This window comes from Molossus molossus, unplaced genomic scaffold (assembly GCF_014108415.1).
Source record: "Molossus molossus isolate mMolMol1 unplaced genomic scaffold, mMolMol1.p scaffold_m16_p_23, whole genome shotgun sequence".
NCBI lineage: Eukaryota > Metazoa > Chordata > Mammalia > Chiroptera > Molossidae > Molossus > Molossus molossus.
This window is the reverse complement of record NW_023425359.1, coordinates 23,990,151-24,007,904: the sequence shown is the minus strand read 5'-3', so window position 1 is coordinate 24,007,904 and position 17,754 is coordinate 23,990,151. Positions and strand designations below refer to the sequence as shown.

The following is a 17,754-nucleotide window of genomic DNA, read 5'->3' as shown; positions in this document are numbered from 1 at the left end:
ACCTCTTGGTATCACTGACCACCCATAACTGTGGAAACACCTGCATGGGCAGGGGGGACCTCTCTACTCCGTGGGCCAGTGCAGAGGTCTCGCTTCCAGCCTGTCACAAGCCCTGTCCACAGGCAGGTCTCCTCCAGCCAACAGCCTCCGGACTGACGGCAGGAAATCACCTGCCGCTCGGACTTCTGAGAGCGTGAGGCCCAGCCCGGCTTCCGCAGGGTAGGAAGCAGCTGCTCAGGTGCAGCGGAAGCTGGAGAGAGAAGGTGGGTGTGGGCGAAGCAATCGATCCAGCATCATCACCCCGAGGAACGCCCCAAAAGAAGTGGGAAAAGAGAAGCCGCTGCAGGGCTGAGAGAGGGGAACCCGGACGGGGGAGAACAGCAAGTGCCCGCCGACGGCCGAGGCCAGTGTGAAGCGGCCGCGTGTCCAAGACCAGACTCGCAGACAGGCCAGCAAGCCAGCTGCCCGTGCCACAGGCAGAGTCTCCACGGAGAAGACAAGGTCCCACCCGGGCCCAGTGCAGTCAGGACAGCGAGGCCATCGTGAGCACAGAGCAGAGACTCCCGGCCACGGGAGCCGAGCGAGGGCACGCGTGCTGCGGCCGAGGGCGGTCATGTTTAGCTTCCACTGGACATCATAACCAGTTTTTAAAAAGGGAAGCTCGGATTTCTCGGGTGTCTGCGGAGAAAAGAGATCAGGGCTGCGGAGTCGCGTGGGGCGGCTGCGCAGGGGTGAACAGGGCACCGGATCTGAAGGTGAGTCAAACTGCCTGCGGCCAGAGGGGCCCGGAGCCAGAAACAGTCCTCGGACCAGACGGCAAGGGGAGCGGGACCTCCTCGGCCGTGAAAGCGGCTCCGCGGGGCTGGTCGCAGGTGAGGGCAGGGCGTGGGGAGAGGAGCTGACGCAGGACACGTGGGAGCAGGAACACAGGAGCCAGAATGAGCACAGCCGGCTCCCGCGGACGCACACGCGGCGTGGGTCCCGGCAGGACCGCAGCCCCTCTCGGATCACTGCGCGCGTCTCATCTGCTACCGATGGTCTGCCCGCGCCCTGCCTTGTCCACGCCCTGCCCGCGCCCTGCCTTGTCCACGCCCTGCCCGCGCCCTGCCCTGCCCTGCCCACGCCCTGCCATGCCCACGCCCTGCCCGTGCCCTGCCCTGCCCTGCCCACGCCCTGCCCGCACCTCAGCAGTGGAGGCGGTACCGCTGTCCCACTGATGCCCAGGCGGCAGGACCCCTGCCAGCAGCGCATGGAGCTCCGCGTCCCGCGGGAGCGATGCCGGAGACTGGTCACCCGCAGACCTGGGACAGCGGCCCTGGGACACCGCGCTCCCCCCGAACCCGCACAAAGCAAATCGCTCCGCTTTGGAAGCCCGGAGGCCACAGCGAAGCAGACACTTCTTGCGCTGGGCGCCCCGGGAGGCCTGGGGGTCCCTGTGCGAACTCCCACGATCCCCAGGTGAGCCCGCGCCGGCCAGTGCACAGCGCGCCCTCCCTGCCAGACACGGTCACTCAGGACGGCGCCACACGGATCCGAAGAGTGACATCCCCTCACCTGCACTTTCTTCAAAGCCACCGGCACTCCGTCCAGGAGACAGGCTGCTCTGTAGACTTCGCTGAACTGCCCGCGGCCGATTTTCTTCTCTATCCGAAAGTTGGCTAAGGTGTTATAGCCCATGTCTGGCCGCAAGGCCTTCTGTAGGCAGAAGAAAAAAAAAGGCAGAGAAATGTCAGTCACAGGGTCACAACCAGCAATGTTTCCCAAGAGCAGCAGCCACGCTCCCCGCAGGCGCCTCCACCCCGCGGGCTCTCCTCCAGGCCGGGGTCCTGAGCTGTGCACAGCCCGGCCCCACAAAACTCACATGCTGAGGGGGCCGCACACAGGGCAAATGTGAAACATACACAGAGTCTGTCAGGCAGGAAGGACTGAGATGCCCACCGAGGACCAGGGACGTGAAATGTAGGGAGGAGAGACCAGGGTTTGAGGTGGGCGGACAGAGACGTGCCCTGTGCATCTAGTACTTCGGGTAACTCTCTTTTCAAAGGCTCTGAGTTGAACTGGAGTAAGTATATATGTTCAGTAGCTCACCCTGCCCACAAATGCATGAAAACTTCTGAGTTTCCCCGACAATCATTTAACTTCTACTAAGAGCGTTTCCAATGGCAAGGAGTCGACTAGTACATCATTACTTAAAAACAAAAAAACAGAACACTTTGTTTTTAGAGCAGTTGTAGGCTCACAGCGGAATCGAGAGGAAGGTCCAGAGACCTCCCAGACGCCCGCTGCCCTCCATGCACAGCCCCCCATCATCAGGGCCTCACCAGATGGCACGTGTGTTACAGTCGATGCCCCGCATGGACACGCGGTCAGCACCCCGAGTCCACAGTGGACGTCAGGGTCACTGCGGGTGGTGGGCAGTCTGGGTTGGCGCAGCTGTGTGGGGACCCGTGTCCAGCCCTGGGGTACCGCACAGGGTTTTCCTGCCCTGACAGCCTGTCCCCCGCCTCCGCGCCCTCCCCCCCCCACCCCAGCAGACTGTCTCCCTAGTCTGCCTCCCAGGGGGGCACAGGGTTGGAACCACACACTGCAGACTTTTCATGGTGGCCTCTTCACTTACTTCATAATTACATTTTTAAACAACATGGTTTTTTGTTCTTGGAAAAGTCACTTCTTTGTGTAACTAACATTTCTCAGTGCTCACAATGCGCCACACACTGGGCTCGCTGCTGGGGAGGCCAAGGTGGGTCAGGACGATTTCTGCGCCAGGAGTCTGCCAGTCCGTGGAAGAGCTCCTAATGCCACGCGGGCGATAATCGCGGGGTTCGGAGGGGGCACGACGGCCATTCCCGTGTTGAGACAAACCCAGTGCGTCTGCCCAGCCCCTCGGTCATTTGCGTCTCGCGACTCACTCGTTCGATCAGAGGGAGGCACTGAGCCTGACTGTGCGCAGACTGTCCACTGTGAGGCCGCAGCTCGCACCCAAGGATGCCCCCCTTTACGCTCATGACATCGCCCCTACTCGGAGCAGCTCGACCTACGTGAGACAGCCCAGTGACCGTGGGCCCTTCGGGGTTTTGGTTTCTGGTTTTGGCTAAGTGCACACGGGCCTCTCCCAGACCCCTGGATGAGGGGTGAGTAACTCCGCTCACGTCCTGCCGGCCCTTCTCCCCACTGCGCCAGCTGGAGAAGCTGTTATTTAGAGAGGAGAGATTTTTTATTTCGTATTTATTTATTTATATCCTCACCTGAGGACATTTTTGCATTTATCTTCAGATAGAGGGGGAGGAAGAGAGAGAAACATTGATGTGAGAGAGACACATCAAGTGGTTGCCACCCACACGACCCCATCCGGGGCCAAACAGCAACCGAGGTGCGTGCCCTTAGCAGGAACCGAACCTGAGACTCTGGTCCACAGGCGACACTAACTGCTGAGCCAAACCAGCCAGGGCAAGGAGATTTCTTCATTGTCTGCTATTTTCTAAGAAATGCAGGTATTTTTAAACCGTCCACAACATGGAAGAAGCAGAATTCCTTCCTCTTCCAGGTTTCTCCGGTGACCCCATCGACCTCATCCGCAGGGGCGCTGTCGTAGCCGCACTTGTGCGGACTGGGAATCCCATCGTCTGTCGGCACAGTAACTGACAACCGTCAGCATGAGCGCTAAGGCTCTGTGACAGCCACGCGCGGAGAGCGGAGTCTCGCTAATGCGGCCTGGCATGTAGGTCTGTAATCACACATTTACATATGCAATGACCTACATTTGCATGTCGATCGCACATTGTCTGGGTTTGTTAGACTGGGCACCTCCCGGTGCTCGGGGCCAGAGTGGCGAGAGAGGGCCAGGGGGCAGTGTGTTTTGGCAGCTGAGGGATGAGCTGCCACCGAGGATTAGGCTGACGTGGCCTGAGCATCAGAGCTTCGTCACACGTCGTCTGCTGAACAGTGGGCAGTGTGTCAGCTTCGCAGCCTGTCTGCGGCCCCTTCGCCATGGCTCTTCAAAGGCACTGTGGCTGATGACAGCTGTTCTCATTGGCTCCTGTGTCCTGGCGCCCAGTGGGACATGCGAGCTGGCACAAGAGGGTCACAGCTGCACACCCCAAGTGCCATGGTCTCGCCACCGCACTGCACTTTGCACAAAACGAGCGAGTGCGACAGGGCCCCTTGGAGACCGGCAGACAGGTGGGTGGTGCAGACACCTGGGGAGTGAACCTACCAGACCATTCAGTGCCATGCCTCGCTCGATGCCCACACCGACCACAGGGAGCACTGTGTCAGGTGCTTTAAACAAAAGGACGGTCTGGCCAGTGTGGCTCAGTGGTTGAGCGTCGACCTACCAAGAGGTCGCCGGTTCAATTCCCGGTCAGGGCACATGCCCAGGTTGTGGGCCCGATCCCCAGTGGGGGGCAGGCAGGAGGCGGCCAGTCGATGTTCCCTCTCACAGATGTTTCTACCTCTCTCTCCCTCTCCCTTCCTCTCTCTCTAAAACCAGTAAAGAAAAAAAATTTTTTAAGTAAATCGACAAAAGCACGGTACCACCAGGGGAATGCCACCCAAGCTAAGACCTGTTTCTAGAAAGAGCCATACTCTTACACTGGGAGTGAAATAACTCGGCAAAAGGATGAGGCTCAAATCAGGATGAATTATAACCAAACAAAATCACTAACCTGCCTTTGCTGCCCTGGGTGTGGTGTATAAACCAGGCCTCCGTCACCACCGTCCCCCGTGACCAGGGCATTTCTGAGCTGCACAGAATGGTTTGTGGATTCTACATGAGTCACCTAAAGAGTCTTCACCTCATCCAAGTACAACCTACTGCCGTTTCTTACCCTGTAAAGAGGGACAGTGATGCCTCACGACCTCAAAGGGCTCTCAGTGCTCCTGCACCTGGCCTGAGGCCTGGGCCAGCAGCCACACCTGCTGTTCCCCGAGTGCACGGGCTACGGCCTCACCACGGGCTACATATGACCTCACCACGGGCTATGACCTCACCACGGGCTACATATGACCTCACCACGGGCTATGACCTCACCACGGGCTACATATGACCTCACCACGGGTTATGACCTCACCACGGGCTACATATGACCTCACCACAGGCTATGGCCTCACCTCGGGCTATGGCCTCAGCTCGGGCTACGGCCTCACCTCGGGCTACGGCCTCACCTCGGGCTACGGCCTCACCACGGGCTACGTATGACCTCACCACGGGCTACGACCTCACCACGGGCTACGGCCTCACCTCGGGCTACGGCCTCACCACGGGCTACGGCCTCACCACGGGCTACGGCCTCACCACGGGCTACGGCCTCACCACGGGCTACGGCCTCACCTCGGGCTACGGCCTCACCTCGGGCTACGGCCTCACCTCGGGCTATGACCTCACCACGAGCTATGACCTCACCATAGGCTATGACTTCACCACGGGCTACGTATGGCCTCACCAGGGGCTATGCATGACCTCACCACGGGCTATGACCTCACCATAGGCTATGGCCTTGCCCTGCCCTGCACTGTGGTCTCACCTCTAACACCTTTTCAGCAGGTGAAGCTGATGTCCCTCAAACCCCTGGTGTCTGGGGATGTTAGTGACAGTCCACTGTCCCTGCAGGGCGACAGGGAGCACTGAGCACTGTGACCTTTGCCCCCAGTCCTGCTCCGGAGCCCGGCTGAGGCCCGGCGGAGACCCCTCCAGGTCCCATGCTGCCCCGGAGCCCGGCTGAGGCCCGGCGGAGACCCCTCCAGGTCCCATGCTGCCCCGGAGCCTGGCTGAGGCCCGGCGGAGACCCCTCCAGGTCCCGTACGGCCCCGGAGCCCGGCTGAGGCCCGGCGGAGACCCCTCCAGGTCCCATGCTGCCCCGGAGCCCGGCTGAGGCCCGGCGGAGACCCCTCCAGGTCCCATGCTGCCCCGGAGCCCGGCTGAGGCCCGGCGGAGACCCCTCCAGGTCCCATGCTGCCCCGGAGCCCGGCTGAGGCCCGGCGGAGACCCCTCCAGGTCCCGTACGGCCCCGGAGCCCGGCTGAGGCCCGGCGGAGACCCCTCCAGGTCCCGTACTGCCCCGGAGCCCGGCTGAGGCCCGGCGGAGACCCCTCCAGGTCCCATGCTGCCCCGGAGCCCGGCTGAGGCCCGGCGGAGACCCCTCCAGGTCCCATGCTGCCCCGGAGCCCGGCTGAGGCCCGGCGGAGACCCCTCCAGGTCCCGTGCTGCCCCGGAGCCCGGCTGAGGCCCGGCGGAGACCCTCCAGGTCCCGTGCTGCCCCGGAGCCCGGCTGAGGCCCGGCGGAGACCCTCCAGGTCCCATGCTGCCCCGGAGCCCGGCTGAGGCCCGGCGGAGACCCCTCCAGGTCCCATGCTGCCGCGGAGAAAAGGCACAGGTTCGGGATTAGTGGGCAAGACCAGCATCTTTCTGAGCCAGGCGAGCAACTCAAATTTTGTTTCCTTCGTCTTTAAAACAGGGTCACGCCTCCCCAAGGGTGTGTCTCAGTGAGAGGATGAACATAAAGCACCCAGGACAGAGCCAAGCACAGGGCACGTGCTCAGCACCGGTTACGACCCCGTCCCACCGACCACTAACGGGGAGCTTGTGCTTGTCCAGAACCTCCGACGTCCTCCAGTTTGCGAGGTTAGACAGCTCCAGTGTCTGGTCCCCCCCCTCTGGGCCCCATCACCCCCAGGCCAATGGCCTGCTTACTACGAGGTCCAGGGATCAGCCGGCTCCGGCTCTGCGGCCCACAGAGACCCCATTTCCACATGGACTGGCTCCTGACTCATGAGCGAAGACAGCCTAGCGCTCGGTGCAGGCGAGTCGGGGACAACGCAGCACCTCTAACCTAGTTACCTGCCCGCAGTCCTTCCAATAGTTATGGGGGGGGGCAGGGGGCACATGGGTTCTCGGTGGGAACATGCTGAGGATCGAGATCACAGCGCACGGGGACCCTGGCCGCCCTGCACCCCGTGACAACGGACACGAAGCTCCACGGCTCCCGACAGGGAGCGCCTCCCGGTAACCACTGTTCAAGCTCGTTTCTGGAGTCCGGAACGTAACTAATCAGCACGGATCACATAAGCCTCTACGCTGGGTTTTATTTTGCACTTATCTTTAGATAGAGTGGGAGGGAGAGGAGGGAGGAGGAGAGAGAAACAGCAATGGGAGAGAGACGCATCGAGTGGCCGCCACCCACCCCACCCCAACCAGGGCGGGGACAAACCGCAAGGAGGAACGCGCCCCCAGCGGGAACCGAGCCGGGACCCTCTGGTCCGCAGGCCGAAGCTCTAACTGCTGAGCCAAACCGGCCTATACGCTGTTTTTAGATATGATTTTATTTCTTAGTGACGGACTATGAGACACCCACAACTCTTTACTTACAGGGCACAACTACAACCAATTGTAGAAGCATTTACAGTCCCTTTTGGTGGTAAATTAATATTTAGTCTCTTGAGAAATCTGACTCTATATACTAAAAGGTTATGTTATAGAAGCATCTTAAAATCTCAGAAACAAAAAAAAAATATATTCAAAATTACACAAGACAACTCAGAAATCGAACCCTAGCGTGAATGCAGCTTCACGTAACAACGTCAGTGTGCTGGGCTCTTGGGAGCGCATCTCCCTGGACCAGACCACGTGGTCCCACGCACCAGGCCCGGCTGACTCCCTGGGTTAACTTCTGCCTGGCGAGCTCCCTGCCCCATCGCGAAGACGGTCCTCCTTCTGAAACAGTGCATTTCGCTGCGCGGCCGGCACTTCAACACACAGGTGTGGGCTCGAGACAGTGAATCATTCCCTAGGACTAGGTTAATTAATTTGCTTTAAATTTGAAGCCAAGGACGTTCACTGAGCAATGGATAATTCAGGGTAACATTACAGTGATGATTGTCTCTGGGGAAATTAAAAAGTCACAGCAAGTCCCCGGAGAGAAAATCACGTTCGGGCGATTCCCAGAGGCGCTGTTACCAATGATCTAGCACACAAGCCAACATTAGCTGTTTTTAGCGTCATTGATAAGGTCTGCATTGTTCTGCAACCATCGCTTACTGGTGATTTTCAGATGGGCAATTATGCAAATTAACAAATCACTCTATGTTTTATATTAATGTTGTTGAATTTTAACAGAATTTAAAAATAACAAAACTTAAAATCTCAGAAACAAAAAATATATATTCAAAATTACACAAGACAACTCAGAAATCAAGCCCTAGCGTGAATGAAGCTTCACATAACAACAAACAACAAACAATGTTGTTTGTCAATAAAGCTCATCCTGTGATCTTGAAAAAGGTATTACTCATCTCCAAGCTAAAATATGCTTTCAGCTAACCTAGCACAACTCTGTCATACACTATTTTCTACAAACCTCACTGTAAACCAAACACACACACACACACACACACACTTCATGTGTTAACAAAGTCTGATTATTTATGCTTCTTCCCATTTGAAAAATTATATCCCTAAAATTTCTTGGACTATTTCAAAAGTAACCTATTCCTAAAGATACTAAGTGTCAGAGATTTACACCAGTTTGAACAAGATGCCATTAATCATTATAACTGGCTTTTTAGCATACAAAAAAAGGAAAGTCACTATAGCATAAGAAAAGTGAGTGGCCAAATATAACCAATTATTCAGCTAAGCATTTATAAGCCCCTGGTATTTGCATCATTTAATCATCATTAGTTATATTGCCCAGCATAATGATTACTATATCCCAATCATGTAACTGATAATACTGACTGTCTCGCCCAGCTTACCATGACTGTTAATTAGTGACAAGGACCCCATCCTTCCTTGACTCGCACACCTGGTAAAATGAACTATGGCAAGAAGAAGCCTCTGACTGAGAAGCACAACAGAGACAGAGACGGGAATTGGAAAGCTTGTCTAAAATGTATCCATTCATTCTACAAAATTAACAGGGGAAGGGGTTAAACAAACCAATACATAACACAAAAACAAGAAAAGGGCAGTAGACACCCACACATCGGGTATTTAGACTAGGCACTGTAGGTCGGGTGTTTTATTTTATTTTTTCCAATTTTTATTGATTTATTTTTGTTGCAGATGTTTCTCCTTTTCCCCCTAGACACCCTCCTCCCCATCCCATCCCCCCCCCCAGCATTGTTGTCTATGTCCATTGGTTATGCACACGTGCATATAAGTTCTTTGGTTCATCTCATCCATGCCCACTGCCCCCCCCCCACTCTGAGGTCTGTCAGTCTGAACCACACTCCTTTCTGTCTCTGGGTCTATTTCGTTCATCAGCCCATCCTGTTCATTGTATTCCACAAATAAGTGAGATCATGTGGTATTTATCTTTCTCTGCTTGGCTTATTTTGCTTAGCATAATACTCTCGAGGTCCCTCCATGTTGTCTAAAAGGTAAGAGATCTCTCTTTCTTACAGCTGCATAGTACTCCATTGCGTACATGCACCACAGTTTTTTATTCACTCATCCATTGATGGACACTTGGGCTGTAGGTTGGGAAGAGCTGAGGAAATGCCTTAAGGGGAAGAGGGAGCCCAGTGTGTCGGGGGACGGCACAGGAGGCTGGCTGGAGTGCAGGAACCCAGCACGTGGTGAGGTGACAGATCACACCATGCCGTAACCTAACGCACACGCGCAACATTCACCTCGGGCAGCGAAGGAGGGGAGCGAAGGAGGGGAGGACACAAGGAGACAGGACGCAGGCCATGGACTTGCCCACGTGTTCCGGGGTGCTATGGACAGTGAGCAGAATGACATGGGGGGACAGAAACCAAGGACAAGTCACAGATGTCGGCTTGAGCACCTGGATGACAGCACTCGCTGCTGGTCACTGGTGTCAACAAGGCCAGGGGAGAAGTAGTCTGGGCAGAAGACAGGCAATAAAAACAGACAAGGCCACAAGTGGAGTAGAATCGAGCAGTGGGCACGGCCACGGTGGACCACCAGCATCGTCCCGCTGACACGCCACGGTAGACCGCCTGCACAGTCCCAGACATGGCCATGGTGGACTGCCAGCGTCATCACACTGACGGCCATGGTGGACCACCTGCAGGACTGCCATCACTGTCCTGCTGACACGGCCACGGTGGACTGCCATCACTGTCCTGCTGACACGGCCACGGTGGACTGCCATCACTGTCCTGCTGACACGGCCACGGTGGACTGCCATCACTGTCCTGCTGACACGGCCACGGTGGACTGCCATCATCATCCCGCTGACACGGCCACGGCCAACTGTCCTGCTGACAGGCCACGGTCACTGTCCTGCTGACACGGCCACGGTGGACTGCCATCACTGTCCTGCTGACACGGCCACGGTGGACTGCCATCACTGTCCTGCTGACACGGCCACGGTGGACTGCCATCACTGTCCTGCTGACACGGCCACGGTGGACTGCCATCACTGTCCTGCTGACACGGCCACGGTGGACTGCCATCACTGTCCTGCTGACACGGCCACGGTGGACTGCCATCACTGTCCTGCTGACACGGCCACGGTGGACTGCCATCACTGTCCTGCTGACACGGCCACGGTGGACTGCCATCACTGTCCTGCTGACACGGCCACGGTGGACTGCCATCATCGTCCCGCTGACACGGCCACGGTGGACTGCCATCATTGTCCTGCTGACACGGCCACGGTGGACTGCCATCACTGTCCTGCTGACACGGCCACGGTGGACTGCCATCACTGTCCTGCTGACACGGCCACGGTGGACTGCCATCACTGTCCTGCTGACACGGCCACGGTGGACTGCCATCACTGTCCTGCTGACACGGCCACGGTGGACTGCCATCACTGTCCTGCTGACACGGCCACGGTGGACTGCCATCACTGTCCTGCTGACACGGCCACGGTGGACTGCCATCACTGTCCTGCTGACACGGCCACGGTGGACTGCCATCATTGTCCTGCTGACACGGCCACGGTAGACCACCAGCGTCAGCCCACGGCCACGGTGGACCACCAGCATTGGCCCCCGGCCACAGGCGCAGTGGACTGCCAGCACTGTCCGCCATCTGAAGAGCACTAGCTCCGTGTCGATCACCACCCTACGTGCTCCAGGTCACTCTGGGGGGTGAAAACCATGCTTCCCACTTGCTGGGAAGGAAAGCGGGGTGTGTAGGGGTTCGACTCCTGGCCCTCCACCCACGGCTGCAAGTTGGGCGCTGAGACTCAGGCCTGCAATCTGACGCGGCCCACGCTCTGAGCGCCCACTGAGTGGACGCCTGGGAACTGACCCTGGACGGAGCGACGTGACGGGTGGCCGGGAGGTGGACAGGAGAGCAGGTGGGAGGCGGCTGCAGGACAGTTCAGAAGGTGGAAGGAGAAAGGGGAGACGAACGACACGCAAACCCCTGCAGGAGTTTTGCGATAAAGGCGGCGAGGGGCAGGTTAGGCGAGAGCAAGGATCCCAGCCTGACGTCGGCTCGGTTTGGCTGTCCCGATGGCAGGAGTGACAGCCTGTCTCGGCTAACAGACGGACGGACACATGGACGGAGAAGGCAGGTGAGGTGGAGGCTGACCTGGGACAAGAGTGTGGCCAGTTCATCTGCCGACAGAGAAGGAGAGATTCGGGGAGCAGGACACCCACGGGAGGGTGGGGAGGTCCTCCTCTGACTGCTCCCATTTGGGGAGTGAAACAGGAAGCAGAAGGGGAGAAAGCCTGGGGCCGAGGAGAGCGGATCTGAGCGGCCCGAGGACAGGGGACGGGGACGGGGACGGGCAGGACCGCTGGGCAGCAGCGTTAAGGGCAGCTCGAGGGCCGTGGTCCTGAGTTTAAACTGTGGCAAGAGTCTTCTGTCCCCAAAGAGCTGCTGCTCATTCTCCTGCACTTCCTGGAAGCTGTTCGATGAGGCAAAGCGTCCAAAGCAGGGCGCCCTGTCGCTGCGTCCCCATGGAGGCCTCCAGGGCCGTGTGATGCGGGAGCACCGGCTCCCCACAGGCCAGCTGGACGAGCCCCTATGTCACCCTGCCGCTGCGTCCCCATGGAGGCCTCCAGGGCCGTGTGATGCGGGAGCACCGGCTCCCCACAGGCCAGCTGGACGAGCCCCTATGTCACCCTGCCGCTGCGTCCCCATGGAGGCCTCCAGGGCTGTCTCACAGGCCAGCTGGACGAGCCCCTATCTCACCGACAGGCAGTGCTGGGAGCGCCCGGAGAGCAGGGAAGGTAATCCAGCGACCACGTCCAACCTTACCTCCAACACAGCCCCCAGGGCATCGGCGCCTGGCCCACAACCACCTGGAGAAGGACCGGACCCGCTGCCAGGTGGGCTCCACCTCCCGGTCCACGCTCCCTTCCCGGGGACGCGTGGCCACTATGGGCTGTAGTTGGGGCAGCCATGAAGCTTGAAGAAACGGTCCAAGTACCTCACTGCCTGGGCTGGGCGACTCGAGAAGGTTCTCACGCCATCCAGAGGTAAAGAGCAGGGGGGACCACTCCGACCTGGAGCCCGGGGATGCCCTCCCTGTCTCAGGTAGCCCAAGGGTTGCACCAGGTATCTTCAAATTTCCAGATATCAGTTTTAACCCAAGCCCTGGTGATTACCATTAAAATCGTCCTCCCTCCGAGCGGCCCAGAAAGGCCTCGCGGGCCTGCGTGTCAGTGTTTCGTATCTCACTGTGTGTCAGAGAGACGACTGCCCCACGGCCCTCCCGCGACGCAGAATCATGCCCACGGAAGTCAGCTGCTCCTTCCGCCCTTAAAATCCTCTCGGAGGACAGAGTGCCTGTCTCACTAGTTCTGCTGCATCTGTTTACAGTCTGCATCTTCTAAAAATTAAGCTAAATCCCCTGCCCTGGAAACGAGAGTCCCGCAGCAATGACTGCATGCCGGAGAAATGCGCACGTCCTGTCGGCCCCTCAAGGCTTAGTGGGAGGATGCGAAGGAAGGAGGAGGGAGAGAGAGGGGGAGGGAGGGAAGGGGAGGGAGGGGGAGGGAGGGGAGGGGAGAGAGGGGGAGGGAGGGGAGGGGAGAGAGGGGGAGGGAGGGAAGGGGAGAGGGGGAGGGAGGGAAGGGGAGAGAGGGGGAGGGGAGGGAAGGGGAGAGGGGGGAGGGATGGGGATGGTGAGAGGTGGGGAGGGGAGGGGGGAGAGAGGGGGAGTGGAGGGGGTGAGGAGAGGTGGAGGGCGGGAGGAGAGAGGGGGAGGGAGGGAAGGGAGAGTGGGAGGGATGAGAGGGGGAGGCGGGGATGGGAGCGGTGGGGGAGGGAGGGGGGAGAGAGGGGGAGGGAGGGGGGGAGGGATGAGCGGGGGGAGGGCGGGGGGGGAGAGGGGGGGGAGGGGGGGGAGGGGAGAGGGGAGAGGAGGGAAGGGAGAGTGGGGAAGGGAGTGGAGGGGAGAGAGGGGGAGGAGGGGGGAGAGAGGGGGAGGGAGGGGAGGGGAGAGGGGGAGGGAGGAGAGGAGGGAGGGAGGAGGGACGAGGGGAGGGAGGGGAGGGGAGGAGAGGGGAGGGAGGGAGGGGGAGAGAGGGGGGAGGGAAGGGGGAGAGCGGGGCGGGAGGAAGGGGAGCGGGAGGGAGAGGAGGGGCGAGAGGGAAGGGAGGGGGGCGAGAGGGGGGAGAGAGGGGGAGGGAAGGAAGGGGAGAGGGGGAGGGAGGGGAGGGGAGAGGGGGAGGGATGGGGGAGAGAGGGGGAGGATGCGGGGGGGAGAGAGGGGGAGGGAGGAAGGAGAGGGGGAGGGAGGGGAGAGAAGGGCGAGGCGAAGGAAGGGGAGAGCGGGGGAGGGAGGGAGGGAGAGAGCAGGGAGGGGAGGGGGAGAGAGGGGGAGGGAGGGGAGGAGAGGGGAGGGAGGGGAGGGGAGAGGGGGGGAGAGAGGGGAGGGAGGGGAGGGGAGGAGAGGGGAGGGGAGGGAGGGGGAGAGAGGGGGAGGGAGGGAAGGGGAGAGAGGGGGAGGGAGGGAAGGGGAGAGGGGAGGGAGGGAAGGGGAGAGAGAGGGAGGGAGGGAAGGGGAGAGGGGGAGGGAGGGAAGGGGAGAGGAGGGGGAGGGAGGGAAGGGGAGAGGGGGAGGGAGGAAGGGGAGGGAGGAGGGAGGAAGGGGGAGGGGGAGGGAGGGAAGGGGAGAGAGGGGGAGGGAGGAAAGGGGGAGGGGGAGGGAGGGAATGGGAGAGAGGGAACCTGGTAGGTCAGCATCCCGCAGTCCAACAGGAGCACAGTAACCCCAAAGAAATGAGTAAGATGCAGACCCCCCTGTCCCGTCCGTCCGGAACTGAAGACAAACTCCCACAGGCGGGAACCGAGCCCTGCGCGATGCGCTGGGGCAGAGCAGGGAAAGCTGTGCCCAGGACCCTCAGCCGAGCTGACAGCCCCGCGGGGTTTCTGTCCTGTCCACACGACACGAGCATCCCAGGTGACCCATGTCGCTTGCTGAGCACATGCTGCAGATCAGCCCATCACCCAGGCCAGCGGCGCGGAGGGGGCGGGCGGGCGGCGTCCCCCTGGGCAGGGCGTCCTGTCCCCGCCTGTTCAGGAGGTGCTGCTGCGGCAGGGACGCCTTCGAAGACGCATAAGCAGGAAGGCCTCTGAGCGCCTGCCAGGACCCCTCACTGTCTCACTGGGTCTGAGGACGGGATGCCTCCTCCCTTCCCTGTGGCCACAGCGGGAACCAGGGGGGCCCTCGGGGGGACCCAGGCAGCCGCAGGCAGAAGCAGCAGCAGAAGGCGTAGACGGAGGCTCAGTGAGAGACCAGGGCCCCAGGCAGCCCCTCAAGCTTCCAGGAGACCACCTGCTCCGGCTGCCCGCCCCCCACGCCCTTCCGCCTGGAGGCCAGCAGGGCAGAAAGGAATGAGCGCGATGGCCCACGCCCCTCGGGCTGCGGGAACCCCATTTCAAGGTGACAGCCGAATGGCCTCGCTTTCCCAGGTGCTCCTCTGCCAGAAACCAACGGAGGAGGTGGAGAGTTACGCCACGGCTGACAGACAGATGCTGCCTGCGGCCCGGGCTCGGTCACAGAGGACAGGACACAAAGGAGAGAGGAGACTGAGACACAGCGACCGTCCTGAAATCCCAGTGGCCGTACCCTGAGCACAGGGCCCCTCCTCCAAACCAGGGAGCAGCAGCCAAGAGGGGAGGTAAGCGGCCCCCGCTTGCTGGGCGGAGTCCTGGCGCCCCAGCAGAGTCGCAGGGAGTCCCTGCTGCTGAGGCGGCTCTGCCCCGGCCTCGTCCTCGGGCGGGAGGACTCCCCCGACAGGAGAGCCCAGGACCGTGCCCACAGCACATGGCCCAGCGCGGCCGGGATTCGGAAGGGACGGCAAAGGGCGTCTCGTCATGTTTCCGAGAAAAGACACTGCACTGGCCAACGGGGCAGACGTCACGGCAGAGATGACCTGTGAGGGTCTCTGCCGGGTTCAAGAACAGGACAAGGCGGTGGTGACAGTGAGCCAAACCGCAGTGTGGTGGACGGTGTGGACAGACTACAGTCTCCTGGCGGGCCCTGTTTCTGAACTATGCACGTCACAGACGGGTTCTCGGAGGAGTCAACAGATGTCCTGAAGAGGAGAAAGGAAGGGTTCCACTGGCCAGGGAGACTGGGAACACCCCCAGGGCGCCCGGGAAGCTGAGCACCCCGCTGTGAGCGAGGCTGAGGCACAGCTGACCCAGGGGAACCCACGCCTCCCAAACCTGAGGACTGCAGGGTGCGTCGGAAGACCCAGTGACGATTTCGGAGTCACCATCCAAGCCAAACCCAGACCAGTGAGCAGGCAAAGCGAGCTAACTGCAGGCGCCTCGCGCACCACACTGAGGAGCGCCGCCCCGGGAAGGGGCCGGCTTGACCGGGGCTGCCCCTGGGCATGTCGCCGTGAGCGTCACCTCGAGCTAGGTGCACGCGGCCACGCGTGAACACAGCGCTGTGCACAGGTTACCCAAACGCTCTTCGCCTGCTCCAGGAAACCAAGCAAACGCCTGGCAGCCGTGGCGATGCAGGGTCAGTGACCGGAGCGGAGGCCGCACGGGCTCACCCACAGCCGGCCCGGCCCGGCCTCCGCGCTCAGCCTCACACGAGCCCTGACGCCCACAGGTCCCTCCCGTCCAGCTAAAACTACAGCTGCTGCGACTGTTCTCACTGTTGCGCGTGGGAACTATTCTAAACTGCTGTCTGAAAATGCGGAACATCTGACTCAAATTCGGACATTCCCCCGAGCACAGGCCGCCGTCCCGGGGCCGGGAGCGCCTTACCTGCGGCTGGAACTGAGGGCCGGGCGGCCCCTGCAGGCCTTGTGGCGGCTGCTCCATCGTCCGTCCGCAGGGACCTCAGGGATCTGCAAGAGGCAAGGGGACAGGTCAGCACCAGCGCTGTCACCCAGCCCAGGCGGCGCCCCAGCTCCAGGAAGAACCGCGGTGGCCACGCTCCCCCGCCGGCGGCCACGCTCCCACATCACGCCTGCGACCCGCACGGCCCGTCTCCCCGCGATATTCTCCAGAGCAACGTGATGTGCTCAGCAAACCCCAGTTCACCAGAGGACATGCCTCTTCTCCGAAGGCCTTGCGGATCTGCCCCCCCCCCCCCCGCCCGGGCAGTCACAGCGCCCCTGCGGCCTCGCCCAGGGCGGGACTGGCCTGCACGCGCCTCTGGGCCCTGCAGCCCGTGCTCCTCGGTTCTGTGTGCCCGGCTAAAAGGCCAGTCCTCACGCACACGCCGGCATCATCATGACGCGTGTCCCGTTAGCTCGTGAACACGGCCGATGACCCGCTGCACGCCAGGCCCCGCGCAGGGATCAGGATTGGAGCTGCGCACGAGACCCGGCCCTGGCCCCCAGAAGCTGCCTCCACACTGACCCCTCAACGTGCACTCAAACAGGGAACTGCACAGACCGTCTGCAGAGAGATTTCAGACAAACGGTTTTAGAAGTTTTTCTTTCCTTGATTTAATTTGGACTCTACAGAGTTGAGGAATACTAGCTCAAACCTATTTAATGGTTTCCTTTCCTTGAAATGAAATTGCCCTTCAATTGTCAAGGTTATTCATAAAATCTCAAGTTATACGTGGCACCTAAACAGTGTATGAGGACATATCAATGTTATATTCCATTGAGCAAAATAACGACTTACACAGAGCAGCAGAGAGGATCGGCCGAGTTAAAATAGCAGAACCACCCTCGTCCAAAAGAAAGTCACCGGCTTCACACTCGACATGTGACACCCAAAACCTGACCAAGGGCATCATGGAAATGTCAGGGTGGCCGAGACTCGGCAGAGTCTACGTGCTCAGATCCAGAACCAGGTATTTCCTTGGCCCAGAACTCTCCATTGAGCAGATGGTTCTGACCTCACGCTCGGTCTCCACTTAACTGGCTGAGTCATGAAGAATTTCCCACCGTCAGGCCAGTCAGGTTTCCGACCCGGACGGAGGAAGCTCGGCAGCAGTGTGCAGCACCAGCAGCTCGTCCCTACGTGCCTGTCCCCGGGAGTCCCTGGCGCTGAGCGCACCCTCAGCTCTGGAAGAGGGTGGTCCAGGCTGGCAGAGCACCAGGAGGTCGGAGCTGACGGTGGGAACCAGGCAGCCAGTGGGCACCGTCCCTGGTCTCCCTGGAAAAGGGCGGGCGGGGTGGGGTGGGGCCAGGAAGTGCCACGTGAGCCTGAAACACCCTGGTGCGCCGGCAAATACAACACTGCAAAGGGCAGTGTGGACGTGTCTCCAGGACACAGCTTGCATGGGGCCCACTGGCCACATCCGGGACAATACTAGGGTAGCATGTAGTCCAGCGAATGGAATTAGCGCTGAGCCATGAAGGTTACATTAATGAGCCGCGGAAAGGGGGAAGCTATTCCTCACGC

The 17,754-nt window shown here is 60.2% G+C and overlaps 1 protein-coding gene across 3 annotated transcripts in view; it reads right to left on the bottom strand.

Annotated features, from left to right (window-relative positions):
* The window catches only part of NEK7 (NIMA related kinase 7), a 55,995-nt gene extending 39,757 nt beyond the window's left edge, over positions 1-16,238 (bottom strand). For all 3 annotated transcript variants that reach the window (XM_036277411.1, XM_036277412.1, XM_036277410.1), the window contains exons 1-2: positions 16,156-16,238; positions 1,555-1,695 (exon numbers count right to left, since the gene is read on the bottom strand). In XM_036277411.1, coding sequence (XP_036133304.1) covers positions 1,555-1,695; positions 16,156-16,212 — 198 coding nt within the window. In that variant the 5' untranslated portion in view covers positions 16,213-16,238. The remainder of the gene's footprint in view (positions 1-1,554; positions 1,696-16,155) is intronic.
* Between the last annotated feature and the right edge of the window lie 1,516 nt (positions 16,239-17,754).